This window comes from Equus przewalskii, chromosome 16 (genome assembly GCF_037783145.1).
Source record: "Equus przewalskii isolate Varuska chromosome 16, EquPr2, whole genome shotgun sequence".
Lineage (NCBI taxonomy): Eukaryota > Metazoa > Chordata > Mammalia > Perissodactyla > Equidae > Equus > Equus przewalskii.
The window spans coordinates 48,744,431-48,769,948 of record NC_091846.1 but is presented as its reverse complement, the minus strand read 5'-3'; the positions used below and the strand labels follow the sequence as shown (position 1 = coordinate 48,769,948).

At 41.6% G+C, this 25,518-nt stretch overlaps 1 protein-coding gene across 20 annotated transcripts in view; it reads right to left on the bottom strand.

Moving 5' to 3' along the window:
- Positions 1–25,163, bottom strand: part of LMO7 (LIM domain 7) — a 189,780-nt gene extending 164,617 nt beyond the window's left edge. For 16 of the 20 annotated variants that reach the window (XM_070578896.1, XM_070578897.1, XM_070578900.1 and 13 more), the window contains exons 1-3: positions 24,919–25,163; positions 24,456–24,695; positions 23,264–23,333 (exon numbers count right to left, since the gene is read on the bottom strand). In XM_070578896.1, the coding sequence (XP_070434997.1) occupies positions 23,264–23,333; positions 24,456–24,514 (129 nt within the window). In that variant the 5' untranslated portion in view covers positions 24,515–24,695; positions 24,919–25,163. Of the gene's footprint in view, positions 1–23,263; positions 23,628–23,988; positions 24,200–24,455; positions 24,696–24,918 lie in introns of those variants that run through there. The other 4 variants (XM_070578898.1, XM_070578908.1, XM_070578909.1 and 1 more) reach the window with 3 other exon arrangements.
- Positions 25,164–25,518: the final 355 nt, after the last annotated feature.

Here is a 25,518-nt window from a genome sequence, read left to right as displayed (position 1 = left end):
ATTCCAAACCTAACTAATGCCCAAAAAGAAAAATACAAGGCAAATACACTTAAGAATGTAAATGAGAAAAATCTTAGAAAACCATCAAGTAATGAACACTAACAGAGTATTTTGAAAAATCATCACCACGAAGGGTTTATTCCAAGAAAGCAAGGGTAGCTTACTATTAGAACATCTGTCAGTAAATTTTACCACATGAACAGATTAGAGAAAAACATTCACATAATTTTAAAATTAAAATTCAATATTTGATTATGATACTCTCAAAACCGGGGATAGAAGTACCCATAGATTGATTTTTTTAACACTATAGGCCAAGAACTATAGCATAGAGTAGAATAGTTGAAAAGAGAAACCTTGATGCATTCCTACTAAGATAGGAACAAGTCAAAGATGCCACACAATGCTGGAGATCTTGACCAATGTAATAGGAGAAGAAAAAATATGAGACTAGAAGCAAAGAGACAAAGCTGTCATTATTTGGAGATGACTTGATCTACAGAGAAAAATCAATCAACCTGTGGAATTAACAAGACTTGAGTTCTCAAATTGAAGATAAACTTCTCAATAGAAGACAAAGTTCTATACTAACCAATTAGAAGACATAACTGAATAAGATACCATTGAGAGCAACCACAAAAACTATGAAGTTCCTAGATTTAACCTCATTAATAAGAACTTTATCTGTAACTTTAAAAACATATTAAAGGCGTAAAGGGGTACATTTCTATGGTGACAGATAAAAACTAGACTATTGGTGGTGAACACAATGCAGTCTATACAGAAATTGATACATAACAACATACACCTGAAATTTACACCATGTTATAAGCCAATATGACCTCAATAAAATAATTTTTAAAAAATATATTAAACCAACATTAAAGAAGACTGGGAAAATAAAGAAATATACCCTGTTCATAGATGGGAGAAAACATGATAAAGATACCAATTCTTCCCAAATTGATCTAGAAATTCAAGCAATTTCAATCAAATACTACCTGGATTATTTGAAAAACTCTCTAATTCCAAACTTTATATGGCAAAATAAAAGTTTACAAATAGGTGAATCAATTTTGAAAGACTGCGGAAAGAAGAGATTCATACTACCTGATAGGTGACATACCTCGACGTCAATAAAAAACAGTGATACTGGTGCAGCAATAGACAAACAAATAAATAATAGAGAACTCAAAAACAGACTTGTGTGTATATGGATCTGCATAAACGTTCAAGTAAGTAGCAAAGAAGGAAGGGACAGATTATTCAGTATATGCTGCCAGGAAAACCAGAAGGAAAAAACAACAGTGCCGTTAAAGGTGGACTACTACTTCTTACCGTGTACAAAACGTATCAGAAGGCTATATAGAAGAATATCTTTATGGTTTAATGAACCACAAAATTTTTAACCGTAAAACAAGAATGGATGAATATGACATCAAAGTAAAGAATTTCTGTTCAAGAAAGGAGACCACAGAACCATTGTAATAGATAGGTGAAGGCTTAGAAAAGATTCTTGGAACATCTAAATATAACAAGGGATTCTATCTAAAGTATACAGAGAACTTTAACATATCGGTAAGAAAACAATAAGAAATCCAGTAACCAGTGGAAAAATGATAGAAGGCGGCCATTCATTGAAGTGGAAACTCAAACAGGTATGTGAAGACCTGCTCAACCTACCAATCAGAGAAATGCCTATTAAAACAACACGAGCCAGCCTTTGAAGGTGACTGCATCACCCTCAGGAGAATCTGATTCACTGTGTGGGTGAGTATTCTTCCTCCCTTCTACTCAGCACGGATCTGGATCATAAAATCTGACAGTTCGCGTTTTCTTCAAAGACTATAGCCCAGGACTTTCAGAACTATGCTCCAGGTGTTTCTTTGCTGGATCATTAAATTGACTGCTGGTGTCACTAAAACACACATGCACAGTACAACCATGCACACTTTACACCCATGAGATTTGCAAAAATTACCAAACTAGATAATATCAGTGATGATGAGTATACCAGTTTGCTAGGGCTGCTGTAACAGGCACCACAAACTGAGTGGCTTAGAATAGCAGAAACCTATTGTTTCACAGTTCTCAAATGAAGTCATCCAAAATCAAGGTGTTGGCAAGGCCATGCTCCCTCTGAAACCTGCAGGGAGAGGGTCCTTCCTCACCTTTGCCAGTTTCTGGTGGTTTGCTGGCAATCTTTCGGATCCTTGGCCTGCAGACACATCACTCCAATTCTCCATCTTCACATGGCTGTCTTCCCTCAGCGCATGTCCGTCTTTGTGTCCAAATTTACCATTCTTATAAGGATACCAATCATACTGGATTAGGGCACACTCTAATGACCTCATTTTAACTTGATTACCACCCTAAAGACTTATTTCCAAATATGGGTCACAATCTGAGGTACTGAGTGTTAAAACTTCAACCTATCTTTCAGGGAGGGCATGATTCAACCCATAACCGTGAGGACAGAACATAAGAAAAGGGAAACTCTCATCCAGCACTAGCAAGTGTGTAGCTCTGGGGACCTCCTGGAGGGCATGTAGTTAATAGTGAAAATAAATGTGTATATATCCTCTGGTCCAGTAATCTCTCTCCTGAGTATATACCACTGCACAGGTTAACAAGTTTGAGGATGTTTATCACAGCACTGTTTGTGTACATGGTTAATTCTTCAAAAACAAAGCTCAGTGAAAAGAGAAACAGAATGAGATGTAAAACATGTAAGTTTATAATACATACATACACACCCAAAAAAAACACCATCTATTTTATAAGGACACAAAAGGTTATGGACCAATCAAACATATTAGAATGGTTGCCTACATGGAAAAAGGAATTGGGAATAAAAAGGAGAAAAAAATAATACAAAGGGCTCTTGTATACCATGATCACATACCATGAACTAAAAAGTGTCATTAATTCTATTCTCTAGACCTGAGATGCAAAATAGAAGGACAGGAAATGGGGGCCGGCCTGCGGTCAAGTGGTTAAGTCTGCGCTCTCTGCTTCAGTGGCCCAGGGTTTCACTGATTCGGCTCCTGCGCTCAAACCTAGCACCACTCATCAAGCCGTGCTGAGGCAGCATCTCACACAGCAGAACTAGAAGGACCTACAACTAAAATATACAACTATGTACTGGGGGGCTTTGGGGAGAAAAAGAAAAGAAAAAGAAAAAAAGATTGGCAACAGATGTTAGCTCAGGTGCCAGTCTTTAAAAAAAGAAAAAAGAAAGAAAAAAGGACAGGAAAATGTACTAAAAGAACATTATATAGTGTTATAATATAATTATATACATATATTATAATATTATATATATATAACATTATATAACAAAATATAATGTCCATGAAAAAATTAAGACAAAGCTTAAGCTCACTAAAGCTTATTTTTATTTTTTTTCCTCCCCAAAGCCCCAGTACGTAGTTCTTTATTCTAGTTGTAAGTCACTCTAGTTCTTCAATGTGGGATGCTGGCACAGCATGGCTTGATGAGTGGTGTGTAGGTCCGTGCCCAGGATCCATAGCGGCAAACCAGGCCACTGAAGCAGAGCACACAAACTTAACCACTATGCCACCGGGCCGGCCCCCTAAAGCTTTTTTTTTAAATGATACTTAATAAAGATTACTTGCAGGTGACAAAAACTTTAGTAATAATTTCTATCTCCAAACAATGACAAGTGTCTGTGAATAGGATATTATTTTTATTTTTATTTAATAAAATTTACTTGTCTACCAATACTACTGAAATTATCAGGGTACAAGTGGTAACAGATTTGTTTTTCTCACATAAAGGTGATAGAGGAGTTATTTGAAATAGTCACATCAAATCTCCCTCGTATTTCTTTGGTGTAACATGTATATCACAATTCACGAGCTTCCCTATCCTCATAATCCACATTAACCTGTCCAAGAAAACTGCTGAGTGATCAAGAGAAAGTTGGGTTTATACAAGAGGACGCAACTAAGGAATCAAGCACGATTCAGATGTGACAGTGTCATTCTTTACTTAGACTCTTGGAGAATATTCCTCCATAATTATACTACTTCAACTGTATTTTATCATTCCGATTCACCGTACTGCCTCATTTCATTAACTAATCCTTTGGAATAAACTACACTCTCCTCATTATGCTCCCCCAACAGCATCCAGAACATCATGCTGCTCACAGTAAACTGTGCATGCTCCTCAATTTCTGATAACACAATTACAACTACCATTTCCCAACACACAGCTCCCTGTAGGAAAAGAAACAATCAAACTAATAATTAAGTATAACTTTTCAAGTACTACGTGTAATTACATTTTTAAAAATTACATTGTGCCAAAAAATATTTGGAGAAAAAGTCTAGACTCAGGAACAGGATTTCTCAACTTCTGCACTATTGGCATTTGGGGCCAGACAAATGCTTGCTATGGGGGCTGCCTCGTGAACTGTAGGATGGATAGCAGCATTGCTGACCTCCACCCACTGGAAATCAGTTGTACTCCCTACCCGAGTGGTGACACCAAAAAACGCCTCCAGACAGTCCCAAATGTCACCTGGGGGACAAAAATCACCTCTAGTTGGGAACTAATACTCTAGAAAAATAAGACTATCATTTTGGCCCAAAATTCACACAGAGCAGTATAATATTAAAGTGTTGCCTGGTTTATCCTTGGGCTGTTGATTCAAGAAGAGAAGAGAAAAGGAGGATCGTGAAGTCTAAGTTCACAGGGCGGGTCCTCAAAGAGGCTGCCAACGTGCCAGTCTTGAACTAAGCTCTTTCATAGCCAACAGGATTGATGTAACCTTTCCAATAGCCACACATCTTACATCCAAACGAAACTTGTTGGCCAGGATTTCTCTCCACTGGCTCTAACTATAAACGTCCCATAGTCTATAACCACAGGCTAAAGATGGCATCTCAGAAATCATAACTATCACAACCTCTTAGTACAAAAAATACGACTGCATTTACTCCAAAGTCATAATTTAAGAGAAAATCTTACAATGCAGTTTTTGCAATGTAAAAACATTATTATGTGCTAAAAAATACTGAAGTCAAAAAAAACTTTGTAACATATTTCAAAGGTGAATAATCATTCTGAAGTGCCGGAAAAATGCTCGAAAACATGATAAATATTAATAGTGAATCTATAGAAAGCCTAAAACATTTTTAAATATACCAGGAGGTGGCAGTATATAAAATGCAGCCTTCCTTCCTCTCCCAACTTCAAACCCAAGCCATACACCTCCCCCAGGCCCTGAGTTCCAGGCAAGGTGTTTGGCCCCCAGAGAGTAAACAAGAGAGCTACTGCAGGACCATCTCCCCTTCAGCACGAGACCTGGAGGACCAACAGTGGAAGAGCCCCAGGGTGAGGCTCTGGCCACAGTGGCTCCCAGGGACAAGGGACGCACAGACAGACCTGGATCCCTAAGGGAGTAACAATATCAGTTTGCACGGCCCCAGGATGAGAGCCCCAGGTAGAGATATGCCCCCTCCACACAAGGGCAGAAGAGCATAAAGAAACCTCAGAGCAGAGAACTTTCCTGCTGGTGTCTCCAGATAGAACAAGGAGCCACCTGCAGAGTCACTGGCCACCACATAGACAGAAACTACTGAGCCTCCAGCACACAAGGTAGCCCAGAAACTGGACCTGGGCTGCAATGAGGAGACAAGGAAAAATAGCCACATACCTGCAGGGGTCCAGCAGCCAAAGAAAGACAAAAATCTTCCCGACTCCTAATGAATTAGAGCTATTAGAGGACCCAGGTGACAACTTGAGCAAAAAACGAGCACCTCAGGAAATTCAAGTCAATACCAAAAAGAAAATCATTTTTGTAACCAAAAATTACATATAATCCATGAACTTAAAAAAATTAGCAATGAACTGAAGCATCACCTCTACCAAGTTCAGAGGCCTTAAAGAAATATCAACTACCAAAAAACGATAAAAAGACAGAAATCATGAAAAGACTGGGGAGAGCTGTAAGAACCCTAAATGCAAACAAAAGGAGTTGCAAAAAAGATGTGAGATGATAACTAAACAAACAGAATTAAGACCACTACGCATTAACTGATTAGTGCAATCTACATCTCATTTTCCTAAGGTCAAGTTGTGAATTATCTGCTGACTAATGATGCCAGAATTGCAGGACTAAATTTGCTAGAATAATAGAAAACCATGGGCTTTGTCATCAGAGTCTTGGGGTATACTCCCGTTAGCCACAAAATACCAGAGTCATTACAGACTGCTTCCAGTTATACTGATGGCTTTCCTTCTCTTACTCAGCATTTCTTCCTTCCAGAAGCTACATGTCTAAGTCGCTAAGTCTCATGTCTCACTCAATAAGAATTTATAGTATCAGTATTACCTGCAAAACACTAAACTCGTTCAACATTTTTTCTTTCCAGAAATTTCTACTGAGCCGTTGTCACGGCTCCAAGCACTGGGCTTGGTTCGTCCTGGGTAGCTTGGTATCTCTCTCGAGAAGTTTGTGGCATAAGGTACAGCATGGTGACTATAGTTAATAAATACTGTGTTGTATATTTGAAAGCTGCTAAGAGAGTAGCTCTTAAAAGTTCTCATCACAAGAAAAAAAATGTGTAACTATGTGAGGTGATGGATGTTAACTAGACTTATTTTGGTGATCATTTCACAATATGTACATATATCAGATCGTGTTGTTCATCTTAAACTAAAACAAAGTTATACATCAATTTTATCTCAATAAAACTAGAAAAATAAATCTTACATCTTCATTAACTAAAAAACAAAAAAGAAAAGCTTGTAGCAAAGACAGATAAATTATAAGAAGTGAAGTGCCCAGGAGTGTCGTTCTTGTTTAAGGAGACATTCACAGAAGGAGCATCATTGGAAGCAATTATGATGTCGCAGAAAGGACCCCAGGACTGAAGCCAGGATCTGGGTGTACAGCTTGCTCTTCCCTAGGCAGGTTACTTAGGCTATCTGATCTTCAGTTTTCTTACCTGTAGAATGCAATTGTTTGAAGTGACTGAAACAGAGGTACTCAATATATGTTAACTTCCTTTTTTTCCCTTGAAGGAACAAGTTTTGTCAGAGGTTTAAGAAAAGAAACTCATTTATTAAGTATCTATTACATGTTAGGTATTGTTCAGTTTTTCCCAGGTGAAGGAAAGAGTGTGTGCAAAAGCAGGGCTGTGAAAGGCATGGATGGGGCGGTGATTCTGTGTCTGAATTGACTTCTAGAACGATTAAGTTTATGACACATTACTAGCATAGACATTGGAACATAAAGCAGAAACTGTACCTCATCTATAGCTTTAGTTTACCTTTCTTATGCTCATTTTCCGCCTGTCCTGCATTCACTATTTGTGATTTAGTTTTTTGCCTTTGTGATTTAAATTTTGCCTTATTACAGTGTGTAGATTTCAGATTTATATAAAGCCCTCTCAATTCGATTTTATAATAAGGTAGAGTTTTTAAAAAATTTAAGTAAGGTGGCATTTATTTTACATGTGTGAAATTATACCTCAGTAATCATTGTACCCTTCATTCGATCCATGCATTTCTAATCTTTTATTCTATGATGTACGTCTAAAATGTACACATACACTGGACTTCTGGCTAAGTACAAAGAACTGGCGGCACATTTCTCTCCATTGCCTCCCAAAACCCCAACAAAATGACAGCATAGAAATTTAAAGCATTAACCCACAAGGAAAAAGGGACTCAGAAAAGAGACAACGGTAGAAGAGTACTTTGAACAAACCTTTGGAAGACAAAAAGCAGATGGAGGAATGGTAACTGACTCAGCAGAATGAAGGAAATTTCAACTTCAGGACATGCAAAGGGACAGGCAAATTCCCCTAGAAAAGACTCAGAGTCTATTGGCAACAGGTCCTTTGAGTAGGAGAGGGGTAGTGAGGAAGAGAGGAAGATGGCTGTGAACACAGAGACAGTAGGAAATCCAGAGAGCAGTCAGTCAAGGATCACCAGAAGTTTAAAAGAAACTTCCAACTTAAGAGTCCAAAGCCTAAAGGGAAAAAAACAGAAAAAGAACTTGGAAGAAACAGAGACAATGCAGGGAACAAGAAAAAGAACTATAGTAATATAACATCCTCAGAGAGCAATCAATACACTAGATTGCAATCATAACAAAGCAAAATGCTATGAGAAAGGAACAAATAGAAAATAAGTGTGGCAGAAGCCAGCCGGTGGCAAAAATGGTTAAGTTCATGTGCCCCACATTGGCGGCCCGGGATTCATGGCTTTGGATCCCGGGCACAGAACTACACACCCGTCATCCAGCCATGCGGTGGCAGGATCCCACATACGAAATAGAGGAAGATTGGCACAGATGTTAGCTCCGGGCCAATCTCCCTCAACAAAAAAAAAAAGAAAGAAAGAAAAGAAGTGTGTCAGACACTGCATTGTCAACCTCTTCTGCCTTAGCAATGGAACCCCAATATTGTTGGAAACAGCAATGTGTCCAGCTAAAAACATTTTCCAGATTCCCTTACAGATAAGGGCAACCACTGAAAAGTAAGTAGAAATATTTAAGTGGGCTTCCAAGAAAGTTCTCCTTTATGGCACTAGCAGAATTTCCTTGTGGGTCTTCAACTTGATCTCCTTATGGCCTGGACTAGACACAAGAGAGATGTTTGACACTTTTTAGTCCTAGATCACACCAAATGCTCAGGCACTGGCCACATCATAAGCTTGTGCCTCAAAATGGCCCACCCAAAACACAATTTGCCCCCAAAAGTGTTTCAGTTTTACACAAAATTTTAACATCACGTTGGCCATTACAAGCACAGAGAGGGCTGCTGTAACTAATTTGAATAATGAAACCTGAATTTTAAATGACTTGGTAATCATCAAGGAGCCAGAAGCTCATCTGGAATGTATTAAGTCAAGTAGATTCATTTCCTTACACAAAAAGAATTACTGTAAATTGCAGTGTGGCTGTCAACCACATTCTTTTCCCAGAACTAAGGCCAAATTTCAAAAGCATCAGCTACTTGGCAAGTTATACCTTTCAGGACTTACAAGCATTTTCCAAGTCTAAAAATGTTTGCAAATTGGCTTAAAAACAGGCAGTTGTATAAACTTTATCCTTTGAATAAAACACCTAAAAATGCATTTCCTTTCTTCATGCAAACTATAAAAGCTTCTCTTTTCTAAAATACCTCATTAGGCCCATTTTTAGTAAGACATCATAAAACTTCCTTCTTCGAAATATCTTACAATTGCCTCTTCCAAATTGAATACAGCAGAAAAGCTAAATTAATAAGACGACTCAAAGGCACATGAAACACGAAAAGTAATTTAAAGGGTCAAAAAGACGCACAAAGAACAAAGAATAATTGAGATAACAGTAATGTATAGAGATCTGAAAAAATTTATATGAAAAGAAGAAACTTAATACATTGCCTCTGCACATGCTACGCTCTAATCTGAAACTTCAAATAGACAGTAGCGAAACAGAAGGGAGCAGTGAGTACAAGGACATGCCAGTATTTTCAACAGTGAGGTAAATATGGAATTCTTTTCCTTCAATTTAAAAGGTCTCAGGCAAGTTGACCATCCTTCCATTGATGGGAAAGAATTGATGGCAAAGCAGTGCTAAATTGAGCACGAGGATCCATAGAGAGAAGAAGATGACAAGTACCCTCAAGAAACAGAAGCCATTACTTGTAAGGCATTTGTTCATTCCAACCTCGATTTCTCATAGATGAAAGGATTTTTATTACAGCTTAAGAACAATATAGAAGGAACTTAAGAAAAACCCATATTCACAAATCAGAGGTTAGAATAAAAAGCAAGTTATCTAATTGCATTGTGGAATACACACACGCACACAACCTTAAAAATTAGTGATTCCAAGAAAGACAAAAAAGTCATCATTTAATAATCTATTTTCTGATTATACACAGATTTAGTAGAATAATAATAATAATATGGGCACTTACCATTTGTTAAGTACATACATATATCCCACATTGTTTTTTCTAAACCACATCACCACCTTGCAATCCTCATTTTATAGTTGTGGGAATTGAGGCTGAGAAATGCTACATGTCTTGTCCACGTCACACATTTTACTCTGGGACTGGCCATGTAAGAGCTATGCCTATGCAGTATTACCCCAATCCTGTCATTCTTGCCACTACACGATGCTAGAACACAGAAAAGAAACAAAGACATGATGTGCCAAGAATGTACGCTTTCATGGTGACTATTCGTATCTATATTTAAAAGTTAGAAATGTTTTATTTCCTTTCTTATTATCATCTGTTTCCAGATTAATATGACTTTAAATTTCTTAGAGTCACTAAATCAAAACTATTAAGATACATTTATTCTAAACATTAAAAATATCTTCACCAGCTTACTGTCAGCTTAAAACGCTGGGGACAGGAGAGACATTACCCCTGTTTAGGAAAGAGAAAATAAATTCAGATTAAAGTGACTTCCAGATGATCTTTAGCACAACAAGGTCACAGATTCCTAAAATATAGTAGTGTGCTTCAACTTTAGTACTTTGTACAGCAGACCGCAACAATTCCTTCAGACCTGTCGGCCTAGAGTATACTCCCATTAAATATAAATATTATCCAATAATGTATGCTTGGGGCAGGGAATGATTTTGTTAACACAAAGACAATATCGATTTCTTGGTACCTCTTCCTACCTCTCCTCTCATGGTGCACCTGCCCCTATACTGACTTTCTAGAAGGATCTTCTGCAGCTTGGTTTGGCTCCCACACAAACACTCTAAAACTGTACTTTCAAAATGTGAGAGACAGCTCTCTTGCCAAACTCAATGGCCTTGTTCCCATTTTCTCTTCCCTTGATCACTTCTTTTAGTCCTGAACACTATTGATAAACCTTTTCCTCTCAACCTTTCACGGAACCAAGGCTTCCCTTAGGATCCCTAACACATCCGTCGTCTTCTGCCTAGCTTCTTGACCACAACCTCCCTTTGCTCTTCCTGTTCTCTTAACAGAAGACAATTCCCAAGGCTCAGTCCTTGATCCCGTATGGGATATGGCCTTTCTCCTCCACTGACCCATTCTCTCCCACGGGTTCCAAGACCACCTGACAAGGCATTTACAGAAAAATTTCAAATCCTTTATCCACAATTTTGTTTTGCAATTCTCATTACCTTTGAATAAGTACCTTCCACACTAAGTAGAATACTAGCTTCATTGTCTTGCCAACAAGACAATCCAATGGACTCCTGCTCATGCTAGTATCACCTCCACTCATCTCAAAAGGCTTCCACATTACTTTCCACTTATCATCTTTCTGGTCCTGCTCAAGAAGGACCTTCTCTAATAGCTTCCAAATGCTTTTCCCATCCTCAAACTGCCTACAGATTTGTTGTCCAATGTGTTCACTTTGGTTCCCATGCTGCCCTGTGACTGTCTCCTCCCTGTCATGACAAACCCCAGAAAGAACCACCATGGCAAGTGCCTTCACCATTCCCTTCCTTACCCCACATACACTGCCTCTAAGCCCATCACATCCCAACAACAGGAAGTTCTTCACATCTTAGTGTGAATTTACACAACGTTTTATATTGAGTCTAAGCACTTTCCAATGCTTTTTAACTTAGCTCCAACAGTGAAATAAGAACAAATGAGAGAGGCAAAGGCAGACATACAAAATAGCTAATAGCAAAACAGAGTGTATACATGCCAAAAGAGTAGGTACAGCTATAAAAGAGGGAGAGGAAGGTGAATGAAGTGGTTGAGAGCTTGAGTTTTTCTGTCAGAAAAATCTAATTTCAAATACTGGTTCCAACAGTATTCGCTGTGTGGTGTTGGGAAAGAAACTGAACTTCTCTGAGCCACTGTTTTCTCATCTGTAAAAAAAAATTGTATTTATAAAAAGAACAATATCACTTAATCCACATGACAGCTAGGAGGAATAATTAAAAAAACAAGTAAAGAGAAATTCACTTTACATCAAAACAGACAAGGAGTTTCATCTTCCCTTTTCCCTTCATTTCTGAACAAAACTCAGTTTTTCTTGGGGTTTTTTTTCTGCTTTTTCTCCCCAAATCTCCCGAGTACATAGTTGTATATTTTAGTTGTGGGTCCTTCTAGTTGTGGCACGTGGGACGCTGCCTCAGCATGGCCTGACGAGAGGTGCCATGTCTGCGCCCAGGATCCAAACCAGTGAAGCCCTGGGCCACTGATGGGGAGCATGCGAACTTCACCACTCGGCCGTGGGGCCAGCCCCTCCACTCCTCAGTTTTATGTGCCATTTCAGAATGATTCCTGAAAAAACTGGCATAAAGTGGAGCACTCTGAAAGCATGAGGTAGGCCTCTGATGTTTGAGTTGGGGCAAAAGGGAGAAATGTTCTTGTTCTCAAATTTTTGATTATTTTCTTTTATTTCAAAACAGGGTAAAGCTATTTCCTACTTCACTGTCTCCCATTAGCATCTGGATACAGTCAATGCTGAAGCTGGAGGACCCCAATCCGTGAACCATGAGATCCTTTCCATGACTAATATCCCTAAGTTTCACGATAACGTACTGTCCCCAGGGCAGGATATTCAGCTAAGAAGGCTCATCTTCAGATTTTCTGGGATGTTTATTATCTTATGATATTTGCTTACCTTTGCTTCTTTACAAGGATGAACAAAGTCCGTTTCTCATGGTTTAAACTTGCTTTTTTTAAAACATGCTTTGAACTTGCTCAATCTAGAACTGAACTTGAAGAAAAACAAAACAAAAATCTAATATAATAAAACCAACTTCTCTTGTTGAGTGAAGCACAGCCAGAAAGGCAGTCAAAAGAGAGGGTTAAAAAGATTTCAAGTACAAAGAATTAAAAGACATTTGTTCGTCCATCCATTTATTTATCCAACAGAATATTTGTTGAGTGCCTACTAAATACCTGACACTATTCAAGGCTTGAAAACAAATTAAGCCCTTGCATATAAGGCACTTATATTCTACTGGGAGTAAGAGTCAAAGAAAAAAAATATACAAAAGCAAGTGATGACAAGTACTATGAAATATAAGACTATGGAGTGACAAGAGGGGTTATTACATGGGGGCGGGGAGAGTATCAGTTAAGCTGAGACCTGAATAAGTGAAGGAAACGTACTCACGCAGAAGGAACAACACAAAAGCCCTGAAGTAAAAACCTTCTTTGCACATTTGAGGAATAGCAGGAAGCCAGCATGACTGGAGCATGATAAGCAAGAGGAAGAGTGGGAGCAGAGAAGAGAGAGGCAAGCAGGGAACAGGTCATGGGGGGGCCCCACAAACCATGGTTTAAAAATTCCGATTTTACTCTAAATGTAATGGATAGCCATCATGGGGGAAGCAGAGGGCACAGTCAGATGTATAGTTTCTGGTTTACATTTTTAAAAAGGAATCTGGCTGTTACTTTGGAAGCAGCGAGCTGATAGTGGATGTGGCAAGAAGCAGTCCGATTCTGGTTATATTTGAAGACATAGCAAGCCGGATTTCTTGACAGACTGGACGTGGAGTATGATCAAAACAAGAGTTACTAATGACTTCAATGTTGGGGACTTGAGCAAGTGGGTGAACGGCAGTTCCATTTACTAAGAAGGGGAACACTAGGGGGATGAGTAGGTAGGTGGTAGGGAGGGGAAGGAACTAAGTGTTTTGTTTTGAACAAAGCGTGAGGTGCCTATTTGACACACAACTGAGTATCTTGACTAGATATATATATATGAGGTTAGAAGCATCATCAGGGTCAGGAATACAAATATGGAAGTCATTAGCATATAGAAGGTGTATAAAGCTATTTATTTAATAATATCTGCTAGAGAGAGATTGTAGACAAAAAAGAACATTTGGGAAGATAAACCCAGGGACACTCTAATATTTACTGATCAAAATAATTAGGACGATTCAGCGAAAGAAAATCAGAAACATCAAGTAAAATGGGAGAAAAACCCAGAGGGCAATTGCAAGAAATATTTCAAGAAGGAAAGTGTGACCAACTGTGTCTGATGCTGTTGATAGATTGACAATATTTTCCTTGGACAACAGGGTAAGCTCCAAATTGATTACATATTCCTCAAGAAGTAAAGGCAAAATGTTTGCTTATTTTCTCCTTCCTCAGGTAGAATGAAAGACTTTAAAGTCTAACGAGATTCCAGAATCAAAGTTTATACAGAGGTTGGCAATGACTGCCCTTCCTTTGGATGTTATGAAATGGTGGTCTAACAAAAGAATTCAGATATTTCCTTCCCAGCTCATTCATCTAAGTCAAATTTTAATCAAGTTAAGAAGACAAAATCTTCTACTGTGGTCTTTGCTTCAGTATTTACATGTCTAAAACACTAACTAGAAAGTATCCTCATCAATAACATGACATATATTTCTAAGCGCTGTACAATAACAGTGTGTAGAATTTTTGGCATGCCATGGACTACTGAAATATAGGTCATATACGAGAAGAAATTGATACTTTTGTAAATTTGTCTTATAGAAGAAACTAGTTAAATTTATCTCCTACTCTAGCTCAAAGTATAACTCAATGTCACCATAGAAAAACGCTTACCTTTCATATTACTTTAAATGGTTTATTGAGCACTAATCCATCCACTTAGATATACCAGAACATATAAATCTAAAGCATGCAATTGCTCAAGAGTGGCTATCAGCAGTTGCACAGCTTATATAATACTTGATCGTCATGTGCTTTCCAGGCACTAACATCACAAGATAGAACGTGTTGGGGTGTGCAGGACTTGTCATCAACGGAAACTAGCTAATCTTTCAGCTTTCAATGGAATGAGGACTGAGAGCCCATTCTCTTCCTGATTTACTACAATTTACTAACCAGCATCACTCTTGGGCACTAGAGCATAGTGACTAAGAGATAAGGCTGTGGAGTCAAAGTGCCTGGGTCCAAACCCCTAACTTCCCCTTACTAGCCTTGAGCAAACCTCTTACCCCTTTTTCCTCATCTGAAAAGAACACCCTTGGATAATAAGAGTCTTTCATCATAAGGGTATGTGGGTATAATGCACCTACCACACGTCTCGCACAAGGTGGAAAAAAAATATTAGTTGTTTTCATTGTCAATCACTTTCTCTTGTAAAACCTTCACTAGTAGATAACTCATTATTCAAATCAGCCCATTCTGGTGTAGGACAGGCTCCTTATTTATAGAAGGGTCTTTAAAATACTTGAGTCAAAAGCCTCATTGTGACGAGTTATTACCAGTTCTGCCCCCAGAACCCACACAAAATTTTTTCTAACCTCTCTCCTTTTGACAATCCCCACTGTACTTAAAGACACAAGGTCTAGCACTGTGCACCATCACCTACATGCACTCAAGCACCAAACCGAGAATCCTGTACCCAGGAGTTAGAACCAGTCTTCAAGCATCCTGCCAGGGAGGATTTTACAGTCTTTGGAAAGGCTGCTTACGGGGCTGTGATGTGACTCATCTATAGAATTTGCTAATACCCATCTCCTCAGAGCAAAGTGGCAGACTGAGTGTGTTAAACCTGCTCGCACAGTTGTGCATATACGACAGCTATTATCCTTATTAAGAGCTCTGAGCACATCAAAAGTGTTTTTAAAGAAATGCACCCAATAATTATCTTCCGAAACTAAAGAATAAACACAGGTATGCATAATTTATCATTTCCTAGGGCTCAAATACATTTGTGACAGTTAACAGGCTTACAGAGATCAGCAAACATCAATTAAATAAGCCAACCTCTTGATTGGACACAAAACACTAATTTAGTCAAGAAGCACTTGAGAACTTTCTGTTGGGGACGGTAGGACACAGGAACAGCAGCGACAACTCAATGTGCAGATGGTAATAGATGAAATAGTTCACCTACAAAGTCTACTTTTCTACAAACTAAAAGAGTCAGGCAAATTTGTCGATACTGCTTGTTTTTCTTAACTAATATTCTCAAAACTAGCGCTTTTCCCTAACTCAAATACTGGTATGTTGAGAAGCAGTTTAAAAAGGAAGGGGGGTAAAAGGAAACGGTCAGTCCCATCAGCAGTCCCTTACTAGCCAAAGCACTCTTGGCATCCAGAGAGACCGCGCTAGAGCACTGCATGGAAGGACAAGAACCAAACGGACTAAAGGAATCTGCGTCCTCCCTGCCGCACACTCAGAACATCAGCCCTCTCAGTCAAGGAGAAGCTTTAACAATTTCTGTGCTTTACAAATGGCTGAAGAGACATTAAGGTGCTCCGCTTAATCAAAACGGCCAGTTGTTCCATTCTTCATCTCATAATTTTGTTGAAAACTCAAAAGGCCTATCTCCAAACGACCCAAAGAGAAAAACAAGACAACACACGAGATACTTCCTTAACGGCCCTACCATGCCTACTACCTTGGAGACTCGCCTCACCAGGCCAGGGGCCGTCTAAGCCTTTTGTGATCTCATGTAGAGGAGACAGAATCCTCCTTGTTTCAGTTTCATCCTTCCTCGCTGGAGGAAACCCAATGAGTCATCTGTTCGATAAATGTTTAACATCATTAGTGATCTGAGAAAAAGCAGAACAACACGCCTCTTTCATCTATTTATTTAGAAGGAAAATGCAAATGACAATTCTCAATTCTGGCCAGAATATGGAGAAGCTGGAGCCCTCAACCCCTGTTCATAGTTGCAAATTAGCACGAAGCTTTCAGAGAGTTACTTGGTGATGTGTATCAAGAACCAAAAAATCACTCATTCCTTTTGGCCCAGTGGGTGCACCTCTCTAACTGGTTCAAGGACACTCTGTTTTATTAAAGGTACAAGCTCTTTGTAATTTCCCCTACTTTAAGAAAAGGTCCGTTTCTAGCGTTCAGTGCATCAGTACATTGGAAGGATCCAGAATGACTGACACTGTGGTGGAATACTCCCAGTTCCTCAGGAAATACCTTGCCATATCTGTTTATACTCCCTGGAGTCAGGCTATTCTAACGCCATCCCTGCCCTGGTTCCTATTTGTATGTATCAGTTCCTTCCCAAGAGGATTTTGGGAACTCCCTCATCTCCTGCCATCCCTCCTGTCCTAGGATCTTTCTTATTCACCATATGAAGAGGTTGTGTTCAAGAAATAGTAAAATGCTGCACAAAGAAAAACAAACATATTGAATCAAGACAGTTCATGGCCGTTCAAAACTACCCTGAGAAACCTATGACACTAGAAATCAGAAGAGTGGCTGCCTACAGGAGGGGTGGAGACTGATGTGTCCTTCTGGAAGGGAACGTTTTTGAGTGATAAACAAGTCCTACATCTTGGGGCTAGCCCCGTGGCCAAGTGGTTAGGTTCGCGTTCTCTGCTTCAGCAGCCCAGGGTTTCGCCAGTTCCAACCCTGGGCGCAGATGTGGCACCGCTCATCAGGCCACGCTGAGGCAGCATCCCACGTACCACAACTAGAAGGCCCCAAAACTAAAATATGTGCAGCTATGCACTGGAGGGCTTTGGGGAGAAAAAGGATAAATAAATAAAATCTTTAAAAAAAAAAACACTACTTAAAAAAAAATGTTCTATATCTTGATTAGGGTGCCAGTTACATGGGTATATACCTTTGACAAAACTCCTGCAACTGCACACTTAAAATCTGTGCCTTTCACTGCATGTAAACTTATCTGAGGAAAAATAAACTACTCTGAGCAACTTCTGAAAGTTGTGCTGTATGCGACTTCAAGATCTCACAAGTTATAAAGCCACAGTGCCCCAGCCCCCTGGGCAGACGTGTTAGGCCCACTCCAGCCTCCTCTGTGAGTTTGCCTGACTCACCGGGCAGACTCAGGCTGCCTCCTAAATGCCATCACTACACATTGTGCAAACTTCCATTAGAGCAATTATCTGATGGCGCTGCCGGGTTTATTTGCATGTCTGCCCCTCAGGGGGTGTGCTTCTGTTCTTGAGGTTCAGAAAAGAGGTTGAGATTTGGCATTTGAATCAATAAGCCCGACAAGTGCCAGTACAGAGTAGGCATATAATAGGCATTTTTTTTGGATAACAAAATGACTGAATCCAAGTCCCCATGAGGGAAACCATTAAATAGAAGGTAGAATAGAAGTAGAGTGACATGACTCAGGAACCAGGTTGGAGCAGAGGAGGAAATGCTAAGTAAATAGGCAAGTAGATGCTGGCATGCAAATGAAGGCACATCTTGTTGCTGGTCCCAGCCAAACAACTGGCCAAGCAACGAACTCAGCTTTAGATACTGAAGCAAATTTCCACTGGGAGAAGGAAGAAGTTCTGCTCCTTAAAATCCTACTTTTAAATTTTGCTAAAGCTACAGCCTTAAAGACTGTCCTTTCATTCAACAAGCATTTACCAGGCACCACGCCAAGTCCTCGAGCAAAAGATAAGATACTGTTCCTGCCCTCAGTTAGTTCATAGTCTAATATGGAAAAACGGATGGATTTAGACCACAGAGTGCAAAAAGAAAGATCTACATGAGCAAGAGAGGAGAGGAAGGAATGGGTGGGGGTGGAGGTTTGGTGGTTCAGAAAAGGCTTCACAGAAAAGTGGACTTTAGCCCCAGTGTGGAGGAATGATGAGGCATCATGAGTGTCGGGTAAGCAAGGAATAACGAGCACAATAGCCTGCAGACGAGAAAACAGCATCCTGCGCGCTGGGGACACACAAGCAAGGATTAGGGAGCGCTAACTGCTCTGCAGTCAGCAACTCACTTAACTAGCACAACCACCATGGGAGGTTCAAAGAAGATCCTGAGGCCTGCTGGCTTTCAGCAGCAGAGAGCCAGGACCAGAGCAATGACTTGATTCCAAAACTGTGCACTTTTTTTTTTTTTCAGTTTTATTGAGATATAATTGACATACAGCTCTGTAGAAGTTTAAGGGGTGCTGTATAATGACTTCACATGCACATATTGCAAAACAATCACCACAGAAAGTTTAGTTAATATACATCTCCTCATATAGTTACACACAAATTTTTTTCCCTTGTGACGAGAACTTTTAGAATCTACTCTCCCAGCAGCTTTCAAATATACCACACAGAAGTCATCGTGAATGGTATGAAGGTGGTCAAGAAGTACAAACTCCCATTTACAAGAAAAATAAGTACTAGATATGTAATGCACAAAACTGTGCTCTTAATCTCTATGCTATCTGGCAAAAATGCAAATAGTTATGGAGAAAATGACCCCGAAAAGACAGATATATAGGCAGAGACCAGATTGTAAAGAGCTGTGAACGCTATGCTTCACAGCATAATGTAAGAATTACGGACTTTAAAGCTTTTCACAACTCCTAGAAAACAAGGAACTAACAAAATCACGTTTATATTTTGAAAAAATTATTTTGGCTGCAACAGCTAGTATAAGAATCGCTTCCTAACAGTTAAAAATTTTAACAAATTTTACCATCATAGTATTTTCAAGTTTAATATCTGTTAGCAGAAATTATATATCATTACCCAAAATGCTTCTACGAATTCAGTAACATTTTCAAATGAATGTTTTTATCACTCTACACACATTTGGAAAGCAACAGGACAAATCCATGAGACCTTCATTTAGTTGACAGACGACACCGCACCACACTAAGGATTCATGTGCACCAAGCAAACGCTTTCACACCAGACCACAGGTTGGAAACCTCTAGGAGAAGGGGTGCAGTTTGCAGAGAAAAAGGGAAATCACTTAGAACTATTTTGCTGTTATCAACGGGAGACCCACAGAGTGCAATGCTTTAACAATGCAGCACCCAAGGTAAACCAAGAGGCTGACCAGCACAGCCCTGAAGGATAAAAGGGGGCAGGTGGAGAAACAGACCAACGGGAAGTAACCAGGGAAGCATCCATATTCTGGTGCCAGGCTTGGCCCTGAGCTCAAGTTGGCATCCCTTCAGTCCTTCTACAGGGTGACAGCAATGCTAAAAGAATCAAACCCAGAGATAAGAGGAAGAGCAGATGCGTGGCAAATGATTTAAGCTAGCCTGTGAGCCGTAAAAATTACTACTGTATTTAAACTTCAACCTAGATAGCAACATTAACTCACAGACTGGAACCTGGTCACCAACCAAGGCAATGAGCTATATACCCAGTTTTCAATCTCATTGGTATTCTGTCTGTTTACTACAAGGCGTTTTAATGCCCCAAAACAGAGAGACAGAGGCAACTATTAGGTAAGAAAATGAAAAGGTGCTGCAGAAAAGACCAAAATTAGAGTCCAGGCTGTACTTTCTACCACTTCATCAGCCCCTCCACGACCTTGCTGGAATCAAGCTTCCCCTCTGCCTTGCCTTCAGACCATTACATGATTTGGGCTAAACCGATGTTTAATCATAAACCAGCTCTGCTACATTATTAATATTCCAAACAGTATTTCCAACCAGATAATAATCCAATATCATTACATGGAATTACCTTAGAGGGTAGCATTCCTACACTTGTTTTGAATTGAAATATTAAACTAACCAGAAGTAAGTATATATACACTCCTAAGTATCCAACAATTTGAAAGAAACAAAAAAAGAGTTATAAAATGATAGTAATTGGTAGAATAACAACCACTAGCCCTCAATTCACCCTTTCTCCCCCCTCTCCCAAAATAAAATAAATAAAACTTTCACTTTGGTTGTGGCAATAATATATTAGCTGTTTAAAAAGACAGATGGAGGGGCTGGCCCCGTGGCCAAGTGGTTGGGTTCTCGCGCTCCGCTGCAGGTGGCCCAGTGTTTCGTTGGTTCGAATCCTGGGCGTGGACATGGCACTGCTCATCAAACCACACTGAGGCAGCGTCCCACATGCCACAGCTAGAAGGACCCACAACGAAGAATATACAACTATGTACTGGGGGCCTTTGGGGAGAAAAAGGAAAAAATAAAATCTTTAAAAAAAAAAAAAAGACAGATGGAAAACGGAAATGGCAAGGACATACTGACATGGACTGTGGTCATCATTCAAAGTTTTACAAGGTTATTAGAGCTTCTTGACCTTGGGTTATTCAAAGCTGCAGCTGAGGATAAAGGCAGCAGCTTATACATAATATACATTTTATATAAAATAACATTATAATACATATATATACACATATAAATGAAGGACCCACTTATGCTTCAACATATGTAGAGGAAAGTATGATAGAAAGGGAAACCAGAGTAAGAATATTACCAAGCAGGAGAAAGATTTACACTATAATCTTCCTCACTTTCCAAAATACTTTACAAAATACACTTTAGAATCAATATTTTATCTTCAAATTAGGGGTTCTTAGAGTTAAGAAGCTGTGGCAATGAGAGTCATTCGTTCTGCTTCTTTTGGCAAGAACAATATTTTAAAACATGTGCTTTGGTTGTAAAGGCAAAGCTAAGTAGACAGACAAATTTGGACACTAACTGAAAAACTAAATCTAAGAGTGAACACACTGCTATCACTTCAAATGCCCAAAGTATATGTGAATATGTGAAGTATTCACATATCTTCAATGAACCTAACGCCTTGCTCCCTGTGGCACTAGAAAAAAATCACTTAATTTTTATTTCATTAACTATATTAAAATGATGTGGCAAAGCCTTTAGAAAAATTTTGCTCTCTGCTAATGATGAACACAGCACTGTAGAGAGTTGCCAAATCATTGCTGACACTCTCAGATGGGGTGACATGGGAGTGGGAAGATGCTCTATGATATATTTTACCACAAAACACTTCCATCAAGTTTGTTAGATACAAATTTCTCACAGAAATCCCATGCAATTATGATCAAGCTACAACAAACAAGGAATTTTTAGATTTTAAAAGTGTGCATACTAAAAAAGAAAAAGGTGTGAATCCATCCATATTCACAGATTTCCTGAAGCAATTACAGAGCACGCAGATACAAACTCCACACGGGAGCCATGTATGACCAAAAAATGTCCCTACATTTCTTCCCTTTTCCCTCCCTCCAGCCCAACACTCAAATGCAAAAAGTTCAATTTCTTTTCTAAAATTATGCAGGACAAACACTCCTAATGGAAAATTACTTTGGAAGCCTTGACTTTTCAAAGTTTATGAATGGGGGAAGTTATTTCTCTTAACTACATTGCTGGAATTTTTCCACTCTCATTTCAAGTCAAAATACACTGTTTATTCTTCTCCCTCCCCCTCCAGGCCCTCCGCTCTCACCTAAGTCACCTTCAGACTAGCTTAACGTTTCAGCCCAAAAAAGACACCGAAACCTGATTTCTTAGACCCCCTCCCTACTATCCAGCGGATAATGCTACTCACGTTTCACATTCCTTTAGCGTAAGAAATGCAACATTTAAAGTTTATGCTCTTTATTTTTTCCACATATATACATTTATTTCTTTAAGGACAAATGAATTCTTTTTCAACACTGTTTGCTTTGGTATTCTTGAGCATGTTTTTCCCATGGACTAAACGTTAAGCCTAATTATTTTTAAATACGTTGAGAAAGCCAGCACGTGGCATCAATAACTCCTAAATGACTGCAAGGCTGGTGTCGGCAACAATTTTCTAACAAGCAGTTATTCCTGATTCACATCTGCCGGGAAGACTTCTTAACCACCATTTAAAAAGTCGTTTCATACAGTTGAATAACGGCTAAAAGTCCTGGTGTTAACCTTCTACAGATAAACGTAACTCTAAGGCGTTGATGAAGAAACCTCCAAGAGAGCATCTCCTTTTTAATCGGAAAGAAACGAATGGAAGATACCGTCTGAGGCACAACTAGGAAATTAACAAGCCTTCAGCGAATGACCCTAGGAGATCTTAGTCTCATCAAAGTCGACTTTGAAGAAGTACAAACCCTGGCTCCCCTGCCCTGGGCTCCGGATGCTGCCTGGGAGAAAGCATCTCTCCAGGTGCGCCATAGGTGTCTAACTCCTCCACTCACCCTCCCACAGAACATCCACTTAATATACTGCCCGTGCAGACCTGTGTCAGGCATTCCCACTTGTACCCATCCCAAAGACATGCACCAGAGGACCCACGGCCAGCTGTTCCCCGCAGAGAGACAGCCCGGGCGTCCGGGTGCCAACGTGGGCTGGCCCACAGGGAGGCGCGGTCCCCAACGCGGGTGGGCGCGCGCTCGACTCTGCCCTGGCCCAGGAGCTCCGGGGGAGCCAGCGAGACCGTCGCAGAGAGCTCAGCGCTAAACTTAGCTGGACGTTAAAGGAGAAGCAGAACTTAAGTCCCCAAAACAGCACAGGCAAACCCGCCGGCTGCGCGCCCGCGACGGTCCCGGGAGGACGCCAAAGCGCGGAGTGGCCGGGCCGCCCGCACCTCGCGACGCCCGCCCCGAGGCCGCAAACTCACGTGGAAAGGAGAGGAGTTAAAGGCACTCACCTCCACCCATCTCTGGGCCTCCGCGAACGCTACGGCGCAGTCGGCCTCGGCCTCCTCCATCCCTTCAAGACTAGGGCAAGACGAGGAGAGAGAGACGCGGTGGGTGCGCGGCGGGGCGGGGGTCCCGCGCGCGACTCGGCCGCCGCCCCGGCCCCTGCCCCGGCCGCAAGCCGCCCGGGTGCCCTTTCCCTTTGTTGCGCTCTGCAGCTTGCTAAGGTTTCGCGAACTTGAAGACCTGGCTTTCTCTAAACTCCTGAAAACGACCCCAGGTCCGAGGGGACCTGGCAGCCGGGCAGGGCGCCGTGGGTGGAGAGGGCGACTAGAGGCGGCGCGCGGCACCGGCCGGGACAACTGTTTGGACTTCAAAAGTCGCAGCGCTGCCGCCGCCCTCCCGGAATGGCCCCGCCCCAGTCACCCTGCCGCCCACCCCGGCCGCGGAGTCGCCGCTTCCGTCCGCCCCCCTGCGGCTCCCCGAGGCTCCGGACCGCAGCCGCCTTTGTGGTCAGACTGTCTGGGCCAAGGGATGCCACCGTCCGCCAGGAGGCGGTGGCCCAGGCCACGCTCGCGCTCCCGCGCTGCCCGCAGGGCCCGCAGCCCCGCCCCGAGGGGATGCGCCCCCGCGCCCGCATCCTTCCCGCCTCCGCCCGCCTGGCCGCCTTCCCTTTCCCGGGGCCCCTGGAAGCGGCGCCCTCTCGGCTCGCGGCCGCCCGGCCCGCCTGACATACCAGGAATAGCTGCACACAATTGCACCTTTCCCGGCCAAGAAACTTCCCCCGCTGGGGACGCGGCCCGCCGAGACGCGCAGCCGCCCCGCCCGGCAGGCCCGCCGCCCTCACCTGCCGTCCGAACCCGCAGCGCGCGGCTCCCGCTCCCGCCGAGTCCGCCGTCCCGCCGCGCGCGGGCCCCGCCGCCAGGTACGCGGCGTCCCCAGCCCGAGCCCCCGCCCCCCGCGGCCGCCCGGGCCCTCCTGGCGGCAGGTGAGGGTAGTGGCCTTGGCACGTGCCGCCCATTCCCCCAGCCTGGGCCCGCCCCGCCTCGCCCCGCTTCCAGGTGGGTGAGGCGGAGGGTACTTGCCGCTCCAGCCCCGTCCTGCCGCCGAGGGTTCGAGCTCAGGAGACCTGCGTTCCTCCCGCCCCTCGCCCACTCCGCCCAGTTCTGGCCATTTGACCGACCTCCCCCCTGAGCGTCAAACCTTCCACTCTTTGTGGTTTGGGTACACTCGAGGCAGTGAGGTGCCAGATTATTCAGCATCCGCAGCGGCCCTGGGCAGGTGCGCAGGGCGGGAGGGTCGGAGGTTCATGGGTTGCCTTACTGGGTTCTTTTCAGACACAAAGCAGATCTCCAGAAAGGAACCTGCTTGTCTGTCTAGGCTCCCTGGAACCGCGCTCGATGCTCCTGAAGTCCCATCCAGGCCACACGGTGATGGCGTCACCTTTGGAGGAAGATAAAGATCGGTTCTTATTCCTGTAAAGGAAGCAACCCCCCCTTTTTTTCCTATGATTGTTTGATTTTTTTTTCCTATGAATCTATGATGGTGGATCGTTTATGATGAGAAACAACGATAAACATACAGCAGAGACACTAGTATACGAATAGCTAAAACCTGGCGCCTATGTTTAACAATTGTTTATATTTTGCCTTATTTACTTCCTCACCTTTTTTGCTGAAAAGGTAGATATTATATTTCACCCCAAATATTTCAATATACATCTGGTTTATTAAAGGACACTTTTCTACATAACCATATTACCATTTTCACACCTTCCTAAAGCTAGCAATAATCACCTAGTATCAATTTATACCCAATCTAGACCCAGATTCCCCCAACTGATCCCAAAATGTCTTTTAGAGCTGACTTAGACCAGAATCCAAACAATGACCACGCATTGCGTCTGGTTACATCTTTTTAAACCTAGAATAGGCTCCTCCTTCTCCACGCCCCCTCCTCCTCCTTTTTTTAGAATAGCATTGTCTTGTTAAAGAAACCAGGCAGCCTTCTGGGTTTATCTTACGGCTTCTTATGGTGTCTTCCACATGTTTCTCTTTCCTCTGCATTTCCTGTTACCTGGAAATTAGATCTAAAGGCTGAATTAGAACTCATTTACTCTTCTGAAGGAAGACTTCCCTGGTTTCCTCTGGATTGGGGTGACTTCTAGAGGATGGTTTTTAGTTAGTTTTATTTTCATTCAATGGCACTGTCTGTAATCAGTGGGTCTGTTTAGAGGAGCTGACAGTTGTTCCTGCTCAAGTGGGAG